This window comes from Aptenodytes patagonicus, chromosome 2 (assembly GCF_965638725.1).
Source record: "Aptenodytes patagonicus chromosome 2, bAptPat1.pri.cur, whole genome shotgun sequence".
Lineage (NCBI taxonomy): Eukaryota > Metazoa > Chordata > Aves > Sphenisciformes > Spheniscidae > Aptenodytes > Aptenodytes patagonicus.
This window is the reverse complement of record NC_134950.1, coordinates 116,563,236-116,586,110: the sequence shown is the minus strand read 5'-3', so window position 1 is coordinate 116,586,110 and position 22,875 is coordinate 116,563,236. Positions and strand designations below refer to the sequence as shown.

The window sequence follows — 22,875 nt, the reverse complement described above, 5'->3', positions numbered from 1 at the left end:
AAGAAGCAAGAAATAGAAACAAGACCATAACTGAGATACCACTTGCACTTTGGGAAAGGAATAAAGAAACGTCACACAAACCTAGAAATCTCCAGGGAATCCAGCAGACAGACAAAATTTCTCAGTCTGGAACTTACTTTCCCTGAGGTTATGTAGGTGGAAGGGGAAGGGAAATCAGGACACTAACCAGAAGTACTTAGGAAACAGTCGTCTTACTCCTAGCTCAGGTATGTCTAGACATGTTTATTTTTCAGTTCCTCACAAAGCATTTTACTACACAAAATAAGTGCTGTACTTTATATATCTAGCAGAGAACACGTACCTTGTGTCTAAAGTGAAGAACAAGATCCCGAGGAGACAGACCTGAGATACCAAAAAGAGCAATTATTACAGTTTAATAGCTAGTAGAGATACTAACTTACTTCTTGTCACCGTTTTTGAGGGGGAGGGGTACACCCATTATACATTCTATGTGAATCTGGTTATTTCAATAGCAGAACTCATATCATATTCTTTCTTTTGAGCAGGAGCAAGAGTTAAATCTACAACGGAGACAATAATAACGTGAATAGTCATGCTCTGAGTTACTCCGGTTGGCTGCCACACAGCATTATGGAAACACCGAAGTAAATACTACACTGCGCATTCAGAAAACACAAGGAAGAGTCAAAATCAAATGGGAGATATCCCAAATAACAGGTAGATAAAAGCTTGAGCACCCCACACCATCAAATAGTTCCATCTAAAAATTAAGAAGGTACTGTTTCCCAAAAGCAGCCAAGCAGTTGCTTGTCAGACTGTTAGGTCAAGAGGTAACATGGCTTTCAACCTACAACTAACTCCTATTATGAAAGCAACACTACATTTATTTGACATTTATTTAAATCCATTAATAAAGAAATGCATAACAGAATACTGTGCAGGCACACAGACCTCTGGTGCTTAATCTGTTAATGCGCATAAACAAATTAGCTCAGGAAGGGAATGTGTTGATTAGCATAACATTATCTCTGCTGCTTGTACAAAAAGTCACTTACCAAGATAAACTTGTGACCCTTCTAGCAAAGTACTGCCCAAAGAACTATTCATATGATCATAAAGTTCCTGTAAAAGTTAGAACAAAGGCAAAAAGAACCCAGAAGCCATTAATGGCACATGGTCACACAAAATCCAGAATAAATAAAATTCACTTATTCAAGGATTTCAATGTCTAATTCCAGAAAGAAAGTAAAATTTTACTAATGGGGTCAATGGAGATACAGGCTGACAATCACGCTCATTCTTGTATTTCATTACAAATCAGAAAGTTGACCCTCTGTCAGATTAGGGTAGTTCATTTAGTTTATGTTAAGTTATTACAAGAGCTGAATAACTGAATGACCTATGCAAATGGAATATTTGAGCACTAATTAAAAACACTAAAGTCCGTAGCCATACACTGAAAGCTTTGTTCTGTGTGGCTATTACTTAAAAGTTACCTTTAGAATTGAAATTTGTGAGAAGTCTTTTTCTTCGAAATACGCATGTGTAATGAGTTGCAGCTTTGCCTGAAGTAACCCATACAAAGGCTTGGAAGAAAAACAAACACAAAAGCAAGTGAAGAAAACTTATTTAGTCACTCGGTTTGAACTTTAATCTTCTCCCATTCTTATCTTGCAATATAGACACATTACACAGAGTTCGTGGAGGGGCAGTCCTTAGTTGCTAACTCGCAGCACCTTTCTCCTGTGCTCATTTTAAATGATGGTAATTCTATTTTCTTTCCATTTGCACATACCATACCATCACTGAACATCTTTCTGGAGAAGTTGTCTTTCCTGCTTTAACACAGCTCCAGTAATAGTTCTTTCTTCAGCTTTAAGCACAGAAAGAATATCTGTTCCCTGGCTGGTGACCAGTAGCTTTTGCTAAATAAATAGAAATACAAATGTTCCTTCAAAAGAAGAGTATTCTGTATGTTTGACCATCTTAAAACTTCTTTCACAGTTGTCAATAGTCACTCTCTCCAGTTATTATAATGGCCAAACCCCTCAATCCTACTACATAAAATAAAGTTAGTAGCACTTAAGAATAATCAAAAGTGCAAATAGATATCCTGGTCCCTGACAAGAGGCAGACACTTTCACAATTACTCTTACAAGGAGATACCAATTCAAGGAAGCTCACGCAAATGCCATAGCCTTCCGATTCAATTTTACTTCGGTATTTTGTTACCCTCTGCAATGATTTAAGGAGAGATGTTTGAAGCCAAAGTTCCAAATAAGAATATGGACAACAAATCATTTTTAGTATGTTATTTGAAAGCGTTTTGGGAGTTAAACATTCTTACCAGCTGACTGAGAACACAGACACTTTTCTGTACTGTTTCTCGGGTGATGTCTGCTTGCCGTACTTTTAATGCCTAAGAAATAGAAGTATTACAGTATTTTTACCCACACACAATTTCAAAAAGAATTCTTTCACGGGTCTAGTTGCCACATACCACCCCTCTATTTAAACAAAATCCTAAAACTGACTGCCTTTGATGGTGGAATATCCGAACCATGCAACAGTATGCCCTTACCTAGTAAAAATGGTCATAACACTGATATGTCAGAGTTGTGTTCTCATCTCACTGTGCATAGCAAAGATCCAAATACAGCTGTGATGATAGGCAGAGGACTGTTTAAAAGACACTAGCATGAGAAAAAGGCAATAGCCCTGGAAAAGGCAATGGGATTTTAACTCAGGGTAATGCAACAGAAGAGAAGCCACAACACACCACTTGTTATTCTCTAACATTATCTGTGAAAATGGCCCAGGCTGAAAAGTCTTTGCCTGGAAATTCTTTTCTTTATACTCGAGGATCTTCTTTGAGCCACCCATAAAATAAAGGAGGTATCATCTGCACAATCAACTACATTCTCAGCCAGACCACATGGTCCCAGCACTTAACAACAGACCTAGAAAGGGTGGGGGCAGAAATACAGCCAAGTGATTCACTTAATTGTAAAAAACAGCAAGTGTGCGGACTGCAGCCCACACATCAAAAAGGACAGATGGAAAGAGTGCTAGAGCTGTCATATGAAACACATTGGTTTATGTTCTACTTGTTCCAAAAGAGTTCATTTTAAACATCTATTTATCTTCTTAACTGGTTACTAAACAGCATAAACTGGAATCAAGAGCACAATAAAGCCAAGTTATTGCATAATTAAAAAAAGCAAGACTAAATCACAGAATACAGTGAAGACTGGCTGCAAAGATAATGAGTGAACTAAACTCAACGTGGATTTAGTTCAAAAGAAGTGGAATTAAAATCTGCATGTGTAAAATTTCTCCTATAGCATAAACAGGAACTTGAAATATAATCAAGGTATGATTAACACTAAAACAGAGTACATAATTTACATCTTCTGAATACAAGATTTATTTAAAACTCAAACCCACATGGCACTCCAGATTCTTGGCACTTCACTGGAAAAGGGAGTAATTTTTAAAGAAATTTGTAATAACTTCTCAATTGTAAGTGCACAGATCATACTACCGTTACTACTTTTGAAAATATGGGCAGATTCTAGTAAATCAAGTACCTACTCTCCTCAGTGTGATCAGGTACACACTGTAGCTCTCATCAATTTTTCAGCTTTACTGCCAGAAGTTCAGTATCGGTAAGCAGCTGTGACAATGAATGAATCGGTAAGCAGCTTCCCACAATGAATGGGAAGATTCTGGTCTACTCTGCAAGTGTACTTTTGGCAAAGGAGGTAAGCAAAGAGAAACATCCCTACACTTGCACAGTCAGATCCCAGGAAACACTCTAAAATTCTTCATGGTCACACACTGGAGAAATTTAAACTTTTTCCACCCAAGAGGCCTACTTCCTGGAAATATGACTTGGCCGCCTGACAAACTGTCAGCTTCATTTTGCTACTTGGTGCTGATGCCTGGATTAGCTCTCAAGAACCAAAACATATTTTTCAATTGCCTTGAACATTTGAAAAGATCACAATATGCCTGCTGACATAAGGAAAAGAAATAGTTCTCAAGTTCTGCAGCTACCTACTGTGCACATTTTCATAGATATTTAATGTAAGCCAATCATCCGGTTTGACTGTTGGTGTATTACAAGCCACTGAATTTTAGGGTCGTCAATGCATCAAGCCTGTTATTTCATTAATATAATTCACAACTTGGAAAGTTACCTTTGCTTCAATCTGCCTATAGCAAGAGACGCCATATACTGTGGTTTGATCCCCACATCTCGGCGGCAAATGGAAAAACACAGTATCTATGAAAAAGAAAGACTTTCATAAGTCACTAACAAGAGTTCAGTATTTTTGTTTTCAGCACTACGTATTTGTAAAAGGTTTACTGCTGAAAATACTAGCACACTTATTTTCTGAGACTTTAAAAAAAAAAAAAGAAAGAAAAAGTCATCTATAAAGCTATGCCTGCACCCAAATTAGTTTCCAAATTGCTAGATGCTTTGTGGAAGAATCTCCAGCTGTGCTAATATGGATATTCTGACAACAGCCTCATGTTTAGCCTGACCAAGCTCCTATAAGCCCACTGACAGGTTCTCAGAAGCAGCTACTGACAGCAGAGAAGCACCACTGAAACCTACAGGCACGCTGCTTTCCCAATTCAGTACAGAGGAGCAAAGTCTATGAGGCAAGGTATACAGTTGGAGTGCGATACCATTAAGATGGTAAATGCAATGAAGATAGGGGGAAAAAAAACCTACCAAGGAGGACATATACAGTTGAAAGATTAGAGTAGGTGCTACCACTGCCAAGGTAGATACCCATGCAGCAGCACCACTATGCTAACAAAAAGGATTTGTGAATCCTAGTCTCACACAAAATAATTACTGTCTCTGTGCAAGTGTGACATGAAAGAAAAAAATCTCTATAAAACATGACGAGAAAGACAAGCTTTTATGGCTTGAAATAGATACACACATACATATACACACGCGCTTGCTAATACTGCAAAAAAGTTGCTAAATCCTAAGTGAGGATAGGACATCATGGCTGTTTGCCTTTCAAAACATGAGTGAAATCTGTTTTGAAACCAACTATTAATTTTTTGTTTGCTTCATAGTAACAAAATGAACAGAAGAGACAATCCCACATGCATTAAGTCCAACAGAAAGAGGGACTGTTTATAACAAAGCTTATTCCCTTGAACAAGTTTAATTATATTATGGAGATCACCTAGGCTTTTAGAAAGCCTTTAAGAGTATTTCCTGTACCAAGTCATCCTCTTTGCAAAAATGCAACTATCAGTGGGAATTAGTTTAAAACTCAAAAATAGATATCTAATAAAGTTACAGTAAATGTAACATAACTATTATCTGAAACATTTGCCTGTTTCAAGTTCATGTGTATTCTTGCCTACAAAATACAAGGATATATATCAAGTTTTGTTGCCAAGTCTTCCCTCCCCCCCCCCCCCCCCCCCCCCCCCAAAAAAAAAATACACATTGATAACCTTTCAGTGCAGCAATGAAAATGCTCAAAGTTGAGCATTAACTGGGATGGTCCTGAGCCAACAGAGAACAGGCAAGTGCAGCTACATATGATTTTCTTGGCTTTGAATGCAGCCTACTGCTCGTTAGGTATTTAACAATGCAGAAATTGAACAAAAATCATGACCCAGAGCAGAGTCAGCGAGACTCTTATTGCTGCTAGGAAGGGAATTACTTTGATATGACTCCCTTTGCTTCCAAAATGAGGTCTCTGGAAGCTGAAGAATTAGGAAACTAAGTGCATCAAGTTAAAAAAAAAAAATCTTATTAAAAGTAGTATTAACAGGTTTCTGTGATTTTGCTGTTTTGAGTGACTTCCTTGTTCGCTGCTGTGCAGAAAAAAGATGAAACAACTGAACATGCATATAAATGTCACGGAGATGAACTGAACTGTTGTCAAATAAACAAAAAAATAAATGCAATACTACATGAAAAAAAAAAAAACCCAAACAACCCTGCAGTGAACTTGCTGGTAACTATGTGGCAAGGGAAACATTCTACCTTCATTCTGCTGACAAATACACTAAAGCTCCTGTTCCTGCCCTTTACATTTGCTGGTTTTCAAAATATGTCATTCTATAGACATTTAATGACTTGTAGGTCATTCTAAGAATCTCTAAATTAGTGGAGGAAAATAAAAATAAAATCATGACTACATACATTACAAAGCTGAATTTTAGAATTTCATTTTTCCCTTACCTCAAAACTGGATTAGGTTTTACTCAAGAGTTTATTCCCCCTTCAAAGAACTTCTGAGAAAACCGGTAGCCTTGTTTTGCGCTAGGACTACACACAAGTGATACGTAACCCTTAAGCTTTTATTGACATGTAGAAGGTACACCTTTATGATCTACTTTCACTTGAAACTCTGACGCAACATACCATTGCCAATGTATTTTGCAGCTTAAACAAAAAGTACAGGAAGTCTGACAGTGAAAAGAGTTGTTCATCCACTGTTCAGATATCAGGATTATTCTTTTGGTTGCAGAAGTAGTAGTACATACAACTTCCTCTCTCGTTTCTTACCTTCCTGATAGTTGTGAGCGCCATCCGGTAAGGCGAGAAATGGCAAGTATTTCCATTCCTCTGGTAAACTGTGGCTGTCATGTCCTTCTCCAGGCTTTAGGGGAGGATAGGAAAATTCAACCTAAGCAAACAAACAAAAATAGAGGGGAGGCAAAGAGAGAATACATTACTGTTACCAAACAAGCAAGCCTCTGATTCAGCCTAGCACTTTTTTTTAGCAATGGTACGAAACAAAGTTTTTCTTCCTACTAGCATTCCTTGTCTCTTCCTCCAAAGCACTCACAGACTGACTCACGTGTGGTCTAGCTGGCAGGCCCCGGGCAGATTTGGCTTCTACAGTGCTTCCATCCAGCCTAGTACCTTTTCCTCAAGAGAAATATGAAACAGATGTTCAAGCAGAAAACATCACCCAGCAGCTGAATACCTTCTCCTCCGTATGCACATAGCCAGCAGCACATTGCTGCACCTGCGTCAGCAGGGGTCATTGCTGGGGCACACACATCCTGAAATCAGATTTGGCTTCTCAGCCCCTCAAGTGCTCATGACTAGGTAACACTCTAACACATGCAAGCCTCTGTTTTACCCTACCAGATGTTGAATAATCTCAGAAACTATACTAACAGCAAAATACTGCTTTTAAATATTTTTATGCCCTTGACTGCAATGAGTGCTACACATTGGCCTTAAGTACCTCCTTTTCGTTTCCCTGAGAAATCCTGCCTTTCAATTTCACCTTTCATTTATTTGCCATTTACCTCTTTTTCCCAGCAACAGGGACAACCTTTCTATTCCTCACGCTACACTACATGTCTACCACGGATCCTCATAATCACGATCTTCACAGTACTATCCTTTTATCTTCTTTTCCTATGGAGACCCCTCTGGGTTTTCAACCACTTTCACCAACTCTTTTTTCTAAAGTTACTGAACAAAATCTAACCACAAATTTATCAGTAAAATAAACTGTTTAAAGATACTGCAACTTCTCTTGAGGGGCATTTAGCAATAAACTAGTGAGCCGTAAAATGTAGACATAAAAAAAAAAGCATGACAAAGCAAGCACACAGAAAATCTTAATATTTGATGGATAATAAAATAAAAACACTGTAAAGTATGAGAGTACTGAAGAAGAAATGGGAAATAAATCAAGAAAAGTTAAATTCTTCACCTTAACACACGGTGTCACTCTTTCTACAGCTGTTGCCAACTTGGAAAAAAAGCACAAAGGACAAGAAAACGCCACAAGAAATTAGCCTTGCTACTTGCTGTATCAATTTCAAGTTTTCTTATTCCTCGTATTATAAAAGAAATCTTGAAAATATCCACAAAAAAAAAAAGGTCTGGTGAAAGACCAAAGTCCTGAGCTAAAGGTAAGTAACCCACAAAGAATAATTATGCAAGGGGATGGGGAAAAAAAAAAAAAAAAAAAGACATGCAATACAAAAAGGATTAATTTTGACAGGGGAAGGAGGAGGGAATCCAGACCCTGACTTGTAGTTAGTTATCAAGAATCCATAGAGCCTTTTAAATAAAATATGCCATTAAGCAAAACAGAAGAGCATCTGACTTCTAAAGGAGAGACAAACACTGGAATTAGCATCCTTACAAGGAGCAGAGAAACTGCCTGCCATTTAGTACACACGTAAATCCTGAGAATTCCCTGCTATCCTTTTCAAATCACAGATTATAAGAAAATTAAAACGTTAGAAGCTTCATGTAAATATCTGCAATACAGAAGAGGATTATATCATACAATTTGACGCTGTCCAGATTCAAATTGGCTGGCTGAAAACACCGCTTACAGAATTATTACTGGATTCTTTCAGGAGGAGTAACCTTAGCAATAAATAAAGCACAGTTCCTAAGCTTTAAAACATAGATAGTCAAGGAGCATCTACGCTAACATCCTGAATCAGGTATTTTATTTCACTGGATGGCCAACTGAGCGGGGGTCGGATTCACCCTCTGCAGGAGCTTCTTTCCATCTGTCCTGGTTTCAGCAGGGACAGAGTTAATTTCCTTCCTAGTAGCTGGTACAGTGCTGTGTTTTGGATTTAGAATGAGAACAATGTTGATAACACACCAATGTTTTAGTTGTTGCTAGGTAATGCTTACACTAGCCAAGGACTTTTCAGCTTCCCATGCTCTACCGACTGAGAAGGCTGGAGGTGCACAAGAAGCTGGGAGGGGGCACAGCCAAACTGGCCAAAGGGACATTCCATACCATGTGACGTCATGCTCAGTGTATGAACTGGGGGAAAGCTGGCTGGGGGGGGCCGCTGCTCAGGGACTGGCTGGGCATCGGTCAGCGGGTGGTAAGCAATTGCACTGTGCATCACTTGCTTTATGTACTATTATTATTATTAGTTATTGTTATTTCAATTATTAAACTGTTTTTACCTCAACCCATGAGTTTCTCTCACTTCTACTCTTCCAATTCTCTCCACCATCCCACTGGGGGGGGGGGGGGGGGGGGGGAAGGACCGAGCGAGCAGCTGCGTGGTACTCAGTTGCTGACTGAGGTTAAACCACAACACCATTGAATACAGAGGAAGCCATGGTCCCTTAGATTTCAGTGAATACCTTCAAAGCATCATTCCTGACAGGGAAATACTGTAAGTAAGGCTCTAAGACATCATTGCTTGCAAGCACTTACAGAATTACAATTGCATTTTGCATTCCAACCAAAATAATGAATTAGAAGACGTATTTAAAGGAAAGAAGGGTAGGACAATTCAAGCTATATGAAAAGCATGTATTCACTAAGGAATACTCCTTTTTAAAGTCCAGAATAAAGCTGAGAGATCTGGCTCCTGTGTTCTTTTGACAGCGTGAAATTTGCTGAAGAACTACTTTGTTCTAGCTCACAATATGCTATCAACACCTCAGCTGCTATCAGATACTCCCAGCAACAGGGATTTCTGCAGGCTCTGACTGTTCCAAATTCAACAAACTGAACAGGCATTAGTGACAATGATGATAATCTTGTTTTCTATTAGTCTGCTTCTTTCAAAAATATGTGTTCTAATACAGAGATTTCTGTATGGATGTGTGTGTATAAGTGAGAGAAGATCACAAAACTCAGATAAGCAGAATTAAGATTGCTTAAGTGGCCCTAAATAATCTATTTTACAGATATACTTTATGATAGATCTGATTTACATTATGACATACTATTCCTCCCCCTCCCCAAGAGGATCCATGTAGGAAGTACCCTGGGTTCTAAGGAGGAATCACATTTGTGCAGTTTAATAGATTGCCGCTTGTAGAAGTACCGCCTCATATTGCGGAGGCTGAGAGGGTAGAAGTAACAAAGAAGCAGGAAAAAGGACAATCCAACAGAAAGGACAGCATGCGATGCCCTGGAGAACTTCCTTCCACCCCTCCTCTGACTTAAGAGTTCCCAATGATTTCATTTCAAAGAGTTAAGTCAAACCTTTTCACAAGTAGCCACTGCAGGTGGGATTCACGTCAGCTGACTACCTGTCAAAAAGCAAGATCACCTAGCCAGTTTTCCTAAGCATTCTGCATAGTCAGGGAAAACAGACACCTGCAGAGGATGATTCGTCTGATCTGTTTCTTTCCATCGGCTCTGAAGAGAGCTAGCTCAGACTTCTAAGTTTAACCTGCAGATGACTGAATTAATGCAGATGAAACCCACCCTAACTGTTCCTCATCTTCTAGACATTCTGCTTTATTTCTACAGCTCAATTTGCAGACTTGCATCAATTGCAGTTAGGAATCCTTTGCATAGAAAAAACATTATTTCAAAACCAAAGTATTATAAGAACACTGAGTAGCCTAAAAAAAAAAAGCCAAACCCCCACAGTTCTTGAAAAATCTTGAAACTGAGCACTGCATACGTACAAAAGTGATAATAATGGGGTAGAGAGAATCTCAGTTCTATCACTCTGAGTTTTTGAACAACTGGAGCCTCAGTAAAATTCTTCTCTCAGCCTGTGTGTGCAAACTGTACAGTATAGCATTCCTAGTTAAGGCAACTTAACAAAAAAAACAACCTTATTTTTTTCCTCATCTTCCACTTTAAACACAAGACCAGCCACGACAGGGGGGGGTGGGATGGGACTACAGAAGAGACCTGTCTCACAGCTCTTTTTCTTCCTCTTCACAGATGACCTCATTTTTTATTTAAATACAAAGGTCTTTTATGTAAATCCATACATATATGCATGTGCATGCATAAACACGCACTTCAGTTTCCCTGTTTGTCATGAATACATCTATGCATTACAAAAAATGCCTGCAAATGTGAGAAATAAAGTCTTTTAATAAAGCTCAGTAGTCAATAGGAACAAAGAAATACATGCAAGTTTCCAGAGCTGACCGCTGGAGCAGATTTTACAGTTTTTTGTCTACTCAAGTGAATTAAAAAAGACTCCTCAACAAAACTGAACTCCTCAGAGACTTCAGAATAAACTACATAAAACATGAACTAGAATCTCCACTCATTTCTTACTCTTCAAGTGTCAAGGATCTTCATTACAGCTGTAAATATTGATTATGCCTGTCAAGGGGTTTTGATGGCAATGCTTTCGGCCTGTTCAGATTGTCTTGTTCTGTAAGGAGATAGCTCTTGATGGATTTCAGAACTAAAATCAATACAGAATATTGTGTTGTGTTTTAGTGGAGAAATAAATAACTGTGCTCTTCATTACAGTACGTATTTCAACTCTTGTGGATTACCAAGTTAAAATAAAATATAATTTTAAAAAACTCCCTAAACTGAAGTACAACTGAATTTCTGGAACTGACAGTTTCATTCTTCTGTAATTCTGCTGCATTAACTTTGAGTCTAACAGTTTGGATGCAAAGCACCTACTGATACACAGTCCTACCTTGTTTGTGGAATGAAAAAAAAGCCCAGGCAATCTGTTTTGGTTCCTTGCTTTAAAGGGACTTCCTAGCCAGAATAAATTTACTAGACATTCATTAACTCACAGTAAGAAAAGATGAGTGCAGGCAAGGAAAAATGTATTTCAGTTCCTGCATTTAGCAACTAACATGATAGTTTTTCTTTAAAAAAAATGCATTGATATTGTCTTCTACTAAATTACAAGTACACAGTCAGAAAAGAGGTTAAAAAAGGACATTGATAAAAGAGGAATTTCCAAAACAGCTGTGCATGTCCACCTAAACTATCACACTCAAACATTAGACAGGTAGTTGGCATTAATTTTTGGTGAACTTTAAACTCAGGTAAGGTTGTTTTCCTTATCTCTGAAAGGCCTTAAGTGTTAGCAATCACAGTAGGATCCTCAGTGAACACTAAACAGTAATAATTTAAAATGTGCTGGCAAGTCAGTATAAACTCCCCATCCTCCCCACTCCATCTACTCTCACATGTTTGAACTACTCCACTTAAAGTTAACCCCTCTTACCCAGCACAATCACAATATAAGCTCTCCTCTTTAATACGGGTATTTTGGAAGATTTCTCTTCAGACTAGAAATGAAAAAAATCTGGACCCAAGTAAGTTTTTCCATTGGTTCAATGGAGAGAGGATTTAATCTCAGATCGCTAAAAAAAAATCTGAAATATTTAGAATGACGGTATTATGTTAAAGACAAGGATGCTTTCAGTAAGTTGCAGAATCTAATTTACAGGGAGCAAACCCATTCCATTCTCTGAACAATTGCTTTGATGATCTCTCCCATTGCTTGTACTGCACAAATAGGTAGAATAATTGCTTCAAATGAAGAAAAGGAGATCAGCAAAACCCACTCATTACATTCCTATTTAGAAAAACCCTTCCCTTCATAAATCATTTCAACACATTTCATTTCGAGGATACCAACTTCCTCTCTAAGAAAGAAAAGCAGAAGGATGTTGAGTATTGAGTATAACGCTAAGCAACAGTGACCAAAAAACCCCAACAGATTAAAATTACACCTAAAACTTGATCCCTCATTTCAAATAAGTAAGTATTTGTTCTTCACTCGAAGTAGGGATTTTTAAAAGAGGTTTTTGAGATATATTCGTCCTAGCATAGCCAGATCCAGAGAAAATCAGCACACCAATTATTTTATCTGAATCACCGTAACTACTGGAACATGCAGCCAAATGAAAATCTAAGAACACTGTTAGTCTTTCAGCACTGAGAACAATTTATCATTTAAATCACAATTTAATCAGATTTAAATGACAAACTTTCCCCATTGTTGTATGACAGAACCAACAGATCAGGATCTACAAGTTGAAGAGCCCATCCATATAACAATAATGCCTATGCAGTAATATAATGACCTCTAACAACAGATTTTTAAATATACGTTATATATTTATATAAATATGTATATGTGCAATAACTATGTATTATATAAATATGCATGTGTATTAACATGTCTATGTAGAATAAATATGTATGATACCTATTCATATAAATATATTTAAAAATCCATTACATACACACACAGTAACCGTGAAGGAAATCCATGTATTACAAAGAGGTAGGGCATAGTCTTTTCTACCATTCAGGCTCCTGAAACTGGAACTTCCTCACATTCCCACATTGCTAAAGCTATAGAGCAACCACTTACACAAGTTCTAAGACACCATTTGTATTGCTACAGATGCACAATATAACCATTCAGGTTTGCTTCGAAAACTCTGACTAGGTTAGTAAAGTTTTGACTCTTAGGCCCCTAAAAGATAAAATAACCTGAAACACTGAAACCTTTGTATTTGTTTTCAAACTATTGCTAGTATGCATTTTAGACACTCTTTCCAATTACTTAATACTTTATTTTTATAGTCATACAGTTCCAAGTCAGACATAAATCCTGCGCTTTGGAACTTTTGCTCATATCAGTCTCCTCATGAAAGTAAGTAACAACACCCCTCCTCCCAGAAGAGGAACATAATACTACCGCAACCATTCCAGCCTGGGGGACATGCTAGGGAACTCTGTGCCCTCAAGACAAGACTTCGTGGTCTTACAGAAAGCAAGTTAGAATTCATACAGGATGAACTCTTAAGGTACAAGGTACCAGAGAGGGCAGCTTCCTTCATGAAACAAGAGAGGGCAACCCTTAGCTCTACTCCTAACTGTCATCTGCCCAACACAGCAACTAGTATAGACTGGGGTCAGCAGCAACCAATTTTTCACCCACACAACCTGCTGCGCCCATCGGCTCTTAATGGACACGCCCAGCTACAGGGACTGGTGTCATTTCCTCTCCCCCAGGACAGCACCCAGACCTCATCACACACGAGAGTCAGAAGCGCATCCTTTCCCCAGCTCTGCTGCATGCCCTGGTTCCCAATGGGAAGAAGCCCATGCAGGCTGGCAGGGAGTTGTCAAATGGTACAGTGAATCCTCCTTTTCCTGGTAAAACGGAGTACCAGGACTGTAGGCATGCTTTAAAACACATTTACTCGTCAGTTTAGAAACAGCCATTGTGTGTAATTCATATAGCATATATTGCTGAACTGATGCAGTCCAAGCAAATGATCACCTTGCCTTACGAGCCAACAAGCATTCAGGTTCTTTACCACAGGACGTCCGATGGTCCCAGAATGGCTCCTAGTGAACATGCTCCTTCCTTACAAGTTTCAACGTTACATTTACTCCTGAGAGCGGACAAATCTGGCTCACTACCAAGTATGAGGCTGAGAAGCTACACAAACACAGTAACGTCATGAAGTACAGAACATGCTCTGTTCTAGGCAAACCCAATGAAGCAGGCAGCCCTGTGCCCTATCCCCCAGCATGTCAGAGCAGGCAAGGAGCTTGCTTTCATGTCTTGTATGCGCAACTTTGAGAGTGCTTTTAGAAACATGTCTGCCTAGGTGTAATAATTCAGCATCACATACAAGCTATGGGACGGATTACCAAAATTACGCACGTATCATAAAATAAGGTAATATTAGGACAGGGAACATGAAGTTGAGACTTGCATGTTCCAATTTACTCCAACTGGAGTGACCTCTGTTCAGTGATTTTACACTTTTGAACCTCCCTCTATTGTATAGGTATGTAAATTATGTTGCCACCTTTATACAAGTGCTGGGAGCTCAAGTTACTATTTGAAAGCATTCTGAAATAGGTAGATGAAAGGTGTGGCAGAGGTACAGAAATACGTATTTTATTGATTTAGCATTCATTCATTTATTTGAGAGAAAGGTCAAGATTCCTGGTACAGAATGTTTAAATAACTACTCGAATGTTATGACACATACAAAGAACAGACAGATTATAAGATGAAAGTTAACGATTATGACTATGGGAAGTGTTACATAATTGCAGATAGGTATATAGGAACGTTCTCTCAGTTCACACATCAGGGCAACTATGGAGAAAATATCCAGTATGGAATCGTTCGAAGAAATACTCTTACTTCCTGTCCGGGACTTCATGGAAGCAATTGCAAGATTATCAAAGCACAGTGCTCTTTAAAGCTTGAAAAACTAAACAAAGAAACAAAAAAACCAAACAAAAATCCACCATACCTGGGAGTTCTTCTTGAACAATGAACACAAAATACTAAATAAGTGGATTACACAGACATGCAAAGAGTGGAACCCATCATTAATTCTACACATGAGATCAGAATCTGTAGTACTGTTTACAGAAGTGTGAGATAGTGCATTGCTGAGTACACATGTAATTGCTGAGTATTTAAAACAATTGGCATCCCATGCTAATTTGAGTAGCCTTTCTAGTAAAAGCTAAAAGCTGTTTTCAAAGTTTCAACCTGTGGAACATAAGCAAATCCACATATTTTAGACAACAGACTAATCTTTGATACTCCATGTATGCTAAGATTAACTTCATCAAGAGATTTCATGCTCATAATGATCCTTTAAAGTGCTTAAATAATATTATTACAAGCAGGGAACAAAAACAAAGGAATTGTGCTAATGTTTACAGGTTATCATCAATAGAGCCAGGAACAAAGTCCTTCAGCTTGATTCCAGCCTAGTTCCTTTTCAAGTTATTTTTTGTTTCTGTTGTTCCTTTAACAAGATGTTGTTTCATTACTAGAGAAGATTACCTATGGCGTAATACCTGCCTACTGTGCTCCCCCAAAACAAAGACACAAGGACTTTAATGACAACAAAGCATACACTTCACTTAAATGGTTAAGAGAATCAAGCATATCTAACAGAACCGCAGCAACTACTGGGTTGGCGAAGATCAAGAAGAGAAAAAAGGAATTCTCCAGTAAAGCAGAGTCTTAGAAGACAGCAAACAAACAGGAACTGAGACAGGCTAGAAGTGTTCCCCTTTAAAGAAAAGATGCAGAAAGGCTGTCCATGGAACCTACTGAAGAGAGCCACTTCAGTATTTCCCTCTTGGAAGCAAGTGCTACAATCGAGGACGCAGGGGAGCTGGAAATGTAGGCAGTTCTCAAAAGAGCTGATAAAAAGAGCAGACTGAACTGACTCGTTGCTTAGACGCCTCCTAATTCTGCAAACAAAGTCAAGCCTAACTTGCCAACAATTCTGCTTGGAGACCTTCCCCTCGAGCCCTCATACGCTCTCTAGGCATGAGTTAAAAAGGCCACATGCACGAATTGCTCAGGCCACGTTATGTGCTGATTTCTGCAGATCGCAACCAGCATTACCTTCCAGAGCTCAAGTACTTGAAGCTCTCAAATGACAGGAGGAGCACATACACAATTCAGGAAGGGACGAAGTCCCAAAGGGCATTCTTCCCTCTCAAAGATCATATTCAGGCTCTTCTCCAGAACTCGGGTATCGGCTCTTTCATTCCCAATCTTAAGTTTCCTTTGCATGCCCGGAAGAAAATCTATGGTCAGGCAAGACAGGGGGATTGGTCTTCAAACACACTCCGCACCAAAACACACCCACACGGACAGGCAACTCGGACACTCCTTTGGAGAAGGCAAACGTCACATTTACATTAAAAAGTTGAAGTACTTTGAAGATCCTCAGGACAAACTTTGGGATTCCACGGGAACATGCCTTTCGGTATTTCCCATAATCCACTCCCATGTCTGTGACACCGAGTTTGAAATGTCATTCTCCACTGGCGTACAGAGGAGTGGGTCAAGATCAGCTGCCGTTATTTTACAGAGCAAGGATCCCAAGCCAACAAAAGTGACCGGCAACGTGAGCAGTCCATGACGCACACAGCGCTTTCCCCACTACCCACACTTCAATTTTTTTCCACAGCACAGTCAGAAATGTGTATGTTTAAGAAAGTCAAGAGCAATTTGGAATATATTCAAGCCCTTGAGAGGATACGCGAGACAATGGTCACCCACTGCATAAGGTCAGAGGCGATCTGCAGAACTGCTCAGGACCCTGAGTGCAGAAAAGCTGGGCCCTGCCCCAAGTGAAGTGAGATTATGTATGGCCTGACTGGTGGTGACACAGGGCCTGAGTTTACTCAGATGTGATAGCCTCAAAGCCTCCTAGCATCAAGAGGAGATGGGGATTCTTGTGCCAGGTCAGGCAGTACAGTAGTAAAGCGACCATCTACTTTCTCAGCAGCCAGCCGGGGGGCTTACGGGGACTTGTGCGTACCTCTCCCACCCACAAGTTTTTCCAGCTTTGCTGAAACTTTCCTTCCTCTCCTTTTTGAATAAATCATTTTAACTTTGCCTTCAAAAGGAATGATTTTAGAGTACTCGGGATATTTTAAGCCTTCCTACACCCTCAGAGACTATTATCTCTCTGCCTCCCCATGTAAATAAAGCTTGGGGACAGAGAGCTCAAACGAGGATCGCAGCACACAGGATCACTAGCGGAAAACCTCATGACTCACCTCATGACTCTCAGTCTTCCACCTTCACCACAAAGCGAAGGTCTCTCCGTGTATTTTTCAGCACACAACTTGCATCTACTAGTCAAGATCTGTTCGGGTTACATTTTTGCTAGAGACCTCTATCACAAGATAGATAAGGACTTTCCACACCATTTAACGCTTTGAAAAATTAAAATGTTGTAAGGCAAATTAAGTGCTTTATTGCTCACTTGTAGTGAGAGGAAGCGTTTCATGATTCTGAAAAAAAAAAAACTTTCCCCCTTTATTTGCTCTGAAATCACTAGCCAGTTACTACAACAGCTCCTGAAAACTACTGAGCAATTTGTTATCAGCCGCTCCTGAAGAAGGGCACAAACAGCCCCGAAATCCAAGTCCTACCATCCTATACTGAAGCAGATCAACAGAACAAAAGAAGAGCCAGGGAGCTGGAACAGTAACTAATGAGCCAACCAGCTACAGATACGCCAGAACAGATCACACCATTTCTGTGGCAGGCTTCCCTTATTATCAATTTATGTCTCGATACTTTTGTGACTCGAGTCCTCTAGAGCCTGAGAAGTGTGTAGAAACTCCTACCACAGCAAAACTGTGTGTTTTACAACAATGGACAAGCGTATGAGCAACTACATATGACGAAGGGCTGTGTTTGCTGTTCCCTTCTCCTTAGGCCACTCCTCTTATCAGTAGCGAACAGGTAGCAAAAAAGCAATTTTTTAAAAAATATTAATTAAATATTTTAGTAATTTCATTTCAGACGAATGAAAATCATGATCAAGTGAATACTACCCATGAGCTCTGCCCATTTTGGGCCGTATGCTATTTAATTACGTGCTGAGGAGGGTTCCCGTAACAAGTCAGCTGGTACATACAACGCAGAGAAACCCATCACGATGCCTGCTTCACGCCAATTGTCATTCCCTTCTTTAACGGACCTCTTGAGAGCGGGTCAAATACTAGGTGGACCTAGTTTCCAGCCAGGCTTCTCCTCCCGTTCTCTGGGCACTCTGCCGTAACTACCTCTTCTCTTTGGCAAAGAGATACAGCAACCAGCACTTTTTGAACATCTCATTGGTTTCACAGGCCAAGTCAGTAGCTAGGAGGCCCAAAGAAGCAGGCTGGCAACCTGCTCGTGTAAGCAAAGAAAAGCCTACAGCTTCTCCAAAAGCTTACTCCATACTCGCTAGAGAAAACTCCTTCCAGCGTGTTCAGGATTTTTAGTTGGAAAATGCAACGTGCTGCTTTCACACAGCACAAAGCCTTCGTAACAGTGAGTGGCAACTCCAAGGTTTCAACAATTGCCCAGGAAACTGCATCCTCAGACTAAACAATGTACGTACGGTAAACCTTCACTTTGTCTCTTACACAATCCTGCTTCACCCAGCAAAAAGACCCACGGTCCAACAGTGAGCCCTTGGAAGGAGCACGTGGAACAATCATTGCACTCATGCTATCAATCAAAAGGCACACAGAAACGGACCAGTTCCTTGACTCTCCTTCTCTTTTGTAAACAAATGCATACGAATTGTTTTTCAAGTCTGTGCAAGAAAAAGATGCTCCTCTACATTTCCAAACTGCACATAAAAGTCTTTGCTCTATAGGTTAAACGTTTCCTATACTTTAAGTTAGTCAACAGGAAGAGCTGTACACTTCAGATGACCAAGCTTCGGAGGGAAAGTCAGCTAATGAAAACACCTAGCATCAAGAAATCCGTAAAAATATCTAACTCCACATGCATTTCCTAGTAACACTCCAGAGAAAACAGAGATGGAAATACAAAACCCGAAAGGAGCCTTCTCAGGCAAACCAGGTAAATTCCTGTTACGACAGGCAGGCTAGCTGTATGACCTCTCGACCTTAAGCTCCCCAAATTCACTCTGACTTACTGACATCTGAAAGCTGCTTTGGAACTTCGCTTTTCTGCATTTAGTAGTTTCTCATATCCAATCTACACTGCATCTGCAGACAGTTCATATCCACTTGTTCTTGTGCCAGCACTGTCTTTTAGATTAAATGGTTGTTCTTTCCTCCTCATTTTTCACTTTCCAATAGTCTCCTGGAGTACAATTACGTTTAATGCAGTGTTCAATGAGTACTTCAAAGGCCATTTTCAAACATGGCAACTAAAAAGAGAAGTCCCAGGCTACCACTTTCAAGAGACACTCTTTTCCACTGCCATAGTAGTCATCTTGTGCCCATGTAGCTGTCTTCTGCAGACACCTGGTTGGCAAACAGAACCCGTGAACCAATCAGCCCCAAACCAACCCTTTGGCAAGCGAAACTGAGAAACCTCAGTTTTCTGTTTCAGCTTACCACACAACCGCCTCTCCTTTCCAGTTGCGAAGAGGCAGGAGAGGAAAAGGGGAGAACGTTCCCATATTTGCAGAGGCGGCTTGCAGTCTTCATATAAATACAGCCTCAAAATCCATTTTGTTAGCCTACCTAGCCAAGCTCTTCTACGTTCTCCTCGAAAACAGGCTGCCCAAGGACTATCTCATCCATTCCTAAAAGTGACAGAGCGAATCCAAATCCATTTTTCTGAAAGGTGGATCAGAATTTTTATGCATCAATAAACATATCGTCACACTATAGGACTACATTTGTTGCCACTCTCAGCCCCAAATCACACCACTTCTGTGACTTATCCTTGATCATATGCGGTCTCTTTTCTCTTCCAGAGGTCTCCTCATGTTAATTCCCAAGCCTACACTGTTATTATTCATTCCTATTGCATGACTTCGTAATGCACCCCATTTCTATCATCCCGGCATTCCTTATCATCCAGCTCTTGCACAACATTCCAGTCTTCCTTTGTAACACTGATTCCTCAAGTTTGCTCATCATAGTTAGATTTTACTGTGTAAACGATGCCAGCGCCACTTACATGGGCCCAAATTCAGTCTTGAGAAACACCCCTTGCAAGCACCTTTCAGACCAGCAGTTCCTCTTCTGACAAAAATCTGTTGCTGCTTCCTCTCCTTCATACTGTTCCTTACCTAAGTACCAGTTCTTGTACTAACTCTCCAGTATCTCCATCTTAAAAAAAAAAAACCCACACTTTTTTTTTTTTTTTTTTTTTAAGTACTGTGTGATCCATTATCAAGTTCCAGGCAGATTCGAGCTACTCTGTTTCTTTTACAAAGTAAATCAATCATTTATTCTTACAAAAGATGCAGGTCAGTCAGGCATGATCTATCTTTAGTGAATGCCCGTAGGACTCGATCTACTTAGTTTCATGTTGTTAATTAATTCTTTCCTTCAAAAATTCTCTAGAGCCTCGCATACTACTGATGTCAAACTCATTAGGCTATAGCTGCGCAGCTCCCTGCCTCCAGTTCTTTTCGGAAACTATTTTTATAGTTCAGTAACAAATCTGCTAAGTCAGAGGTAGAACATATTTAAAATTAGATTTCTGGTTAGATTTCCCATAGGACGCCTGGCTGTTTGTGCTTCTAACAATTGTCATTATATTCCTGCAGTTTTTCTCCCTGTGACACAGCTACCCCGTCCCCTTCCCCAACCACCTTCCTCTCCAACTTCTCCAGTTCATTTCTTGAAATACTTAAAGACAACTTTGGTTCAGAGGTATTCTTACCCAGTTTTTGACAACACCTGAAAATGTACTTCTACAAACATTTTACTGGCAGCAAGATAAAATTCACTGCTACTAATTTATAGTTTGGTTTTTTTTTTTTTGCTTTTCATCAACACTGCATAATGTTACAAGAAAAGAAATACAGGCCCCAAAAGAAGAACAGAAGCAACAAAAGCCACCTCTGCTTCTGTCTCCAACCTATGTCTGTTCCAAGAGGCCAACAACAAGGTGAGGGCAAAAACACACTCTTCCTCCTCCAGACACCCAACTAACGCTCATCTCCTAACGGTCTTTGACAAGAAAGTGACTGATAAATATTGCAAACCTTGCAACCCAGACGATCGAATTCCTTCGTAGGAACTGACCCTGTGAGCATCCACATGTGAACAGCCCCTAGACACCCTGAGGAGAACAGATGCATTACAAAACCATGCAGATCTTTCAGAAAAAGAGATGGAAGAACACATACAACGAGTTACTGCACTTCTGCTTCAGCCTCTATTGGTATAAGGAATTGTTTTCCGTGTTACCATGCTTGTTGCGTTTCCTGAAGCATTAACAAAGATTAATTTAACTCTCTGGCACCTTGTATGGAACGCGTTCAGGTCAGACCAATTCTTGTATAACAACGGCCATCACACACATGATTCTTGTAGCAATTTTTGTAAAGGCTAAGAACGCTCCACGGAACAAGACTCACTGCAAGTCCAACATTATATCTATCTGCTCTCGTCACAGCAAAGCAACTGTGTGTGCAGCCCAGCTGGGCAACAGCATCTCTTGTTTCAAGGGTTGAAAAAAAAAATTATAAAAGCCAGAGCATAAAATACCTATGAAATACACAACATAAAATTCTTCTACCTTACAGGCCACACAAAGCAGTCAAGCATTTATGAAAGAAGGGAAGAGACACGCAAAGAAAACTTAAATCAAGGGTGGTCTTATACCCTGGGGCCATCAGGCTGTTTGTGTACAAGTTGTACCTGTGAGAGTTCAAGGCGGTGCTGCCCGGCTGGGCCGGCAGGAATAAAAGGTAGGTAAAAAACCAATTTGTTTTTCTCTTAATTCGCTGTCTGAATGCATTAAACACGCGCGACTGACAGTAGATACGGGTGCCGCGATTGGAGCCGTCTCCCAGCATTCATGGGAAAACGAGGGGACGGCCGGCGGCGGGGAGCTCGCCCCGCCAGCCCTCGCTCCGCCTCGCCCCCCGGCGGGAGCGCCGAGGCAGGGCAGGGAGCAGTCACGTCCGCAGCTCAATAAACATTAACTGTCCGGAGCGGGCTGAGTCACGGCCCCGCCAGGCAGCTCCCGCCCCGCGCCCCCTGGCTGAGGGAACTCCCGGCCCAGCCCGGCCCCCTCCGCGGGGGAAGGGGGAGGCCGCGGCCAACCGGGGCCCTAACGCGCTTCGCGGCGCCTCGCCGGTTTCAAACTGCTCCTTTACCCGCCCCCTTGAGCTAAAGCAAGGGCCCCCCGGCCCCATCCGACGCGCCCCCTCCCGCAGGGGGCTCAAGCCTTCCCCGCGGGGCCGCCCCGCCGCAGGCTGAGGGCAGCCGCCGGGCAGGCGCCGCTCAGCGCGGGGGAGGGGACCCGGGGGAGGGCAGGGAGGAAGCGCAGGAGCGAAGGGGAGAGGCGGGAGGCGAGGGGCACCCGCCGGCGGGAGAGGAGGCGAGCGGCACCCGCGCCCCCTCACCTGGCAGCCCTTCTTGTGGTGGAAGCCCACCACCACGATGTGCAGCACCGGGCCCCGCGGGGGGGCGGCCGGCGGCGCGCCCCGCTTCTCCATGGAGCCCCGGCGATGGCCGCTCTGGAGGATGCCGCCGTGCCCGGGCTCTCGCTCCGCCTCCCGCCGCCGAAGAGTCCGACAGGGACGCAGCCCCGGCCGCCTGCGCTTCCGCAGCGCCCGGCCGGGGGAGGGCGGGGCACCGCCGGCAGCACCTCCCGCTTACCGCTCCTCCCTCCCTCCCCACCGCCGCCGGGGCGGGGTTTCGC

General features: G+C 41.2%; 1 protein-coding gene across 1 annotated transcript in view; it reads right to left on the bottom strand.

Moving 5' to 3' along the window:
- AVL9 (AVL9 cell migration associated) overlaps positions 1–22,765 on the bottom strand; it is a 42,664-nt gene extending 19,899 nt beyond the window's left edge. Inside the window, exons 1-7 of the mRNA XM_076330833.1 lie at positions 22,577–22,765; positions 6,539–6,659; positions 4,185–4,270; positions 2,330–2,401; positions 1,479–1,568; positions 1,038–1,104; positions 323–363 (exon numbers count right to left, since the gene is read on the bottom strand). Of these exons, the coding sequence (XP_076186948.1) occupies positions 323–363; positions 1,038–1,104; positions 1,479–1,568; positions 2,330–2,401; positions 4,185–4,270; positions 6,539–6,659; positions 22,577–22,669 (570 nt within the window). The 5' untranslated portion in view covers positions 22,670–22,765. The remainder of the gene's footprint in view (positions 1–322; positions 364–1,037; positions 1,105–1,478; positions 1,569–2,329; positions 2,402–4,184; positions 4,271–6,538; positions 6,660–22,576) is intronic.
- Positions 22,766–22,875: the final 110 nt, after the last annotated feature.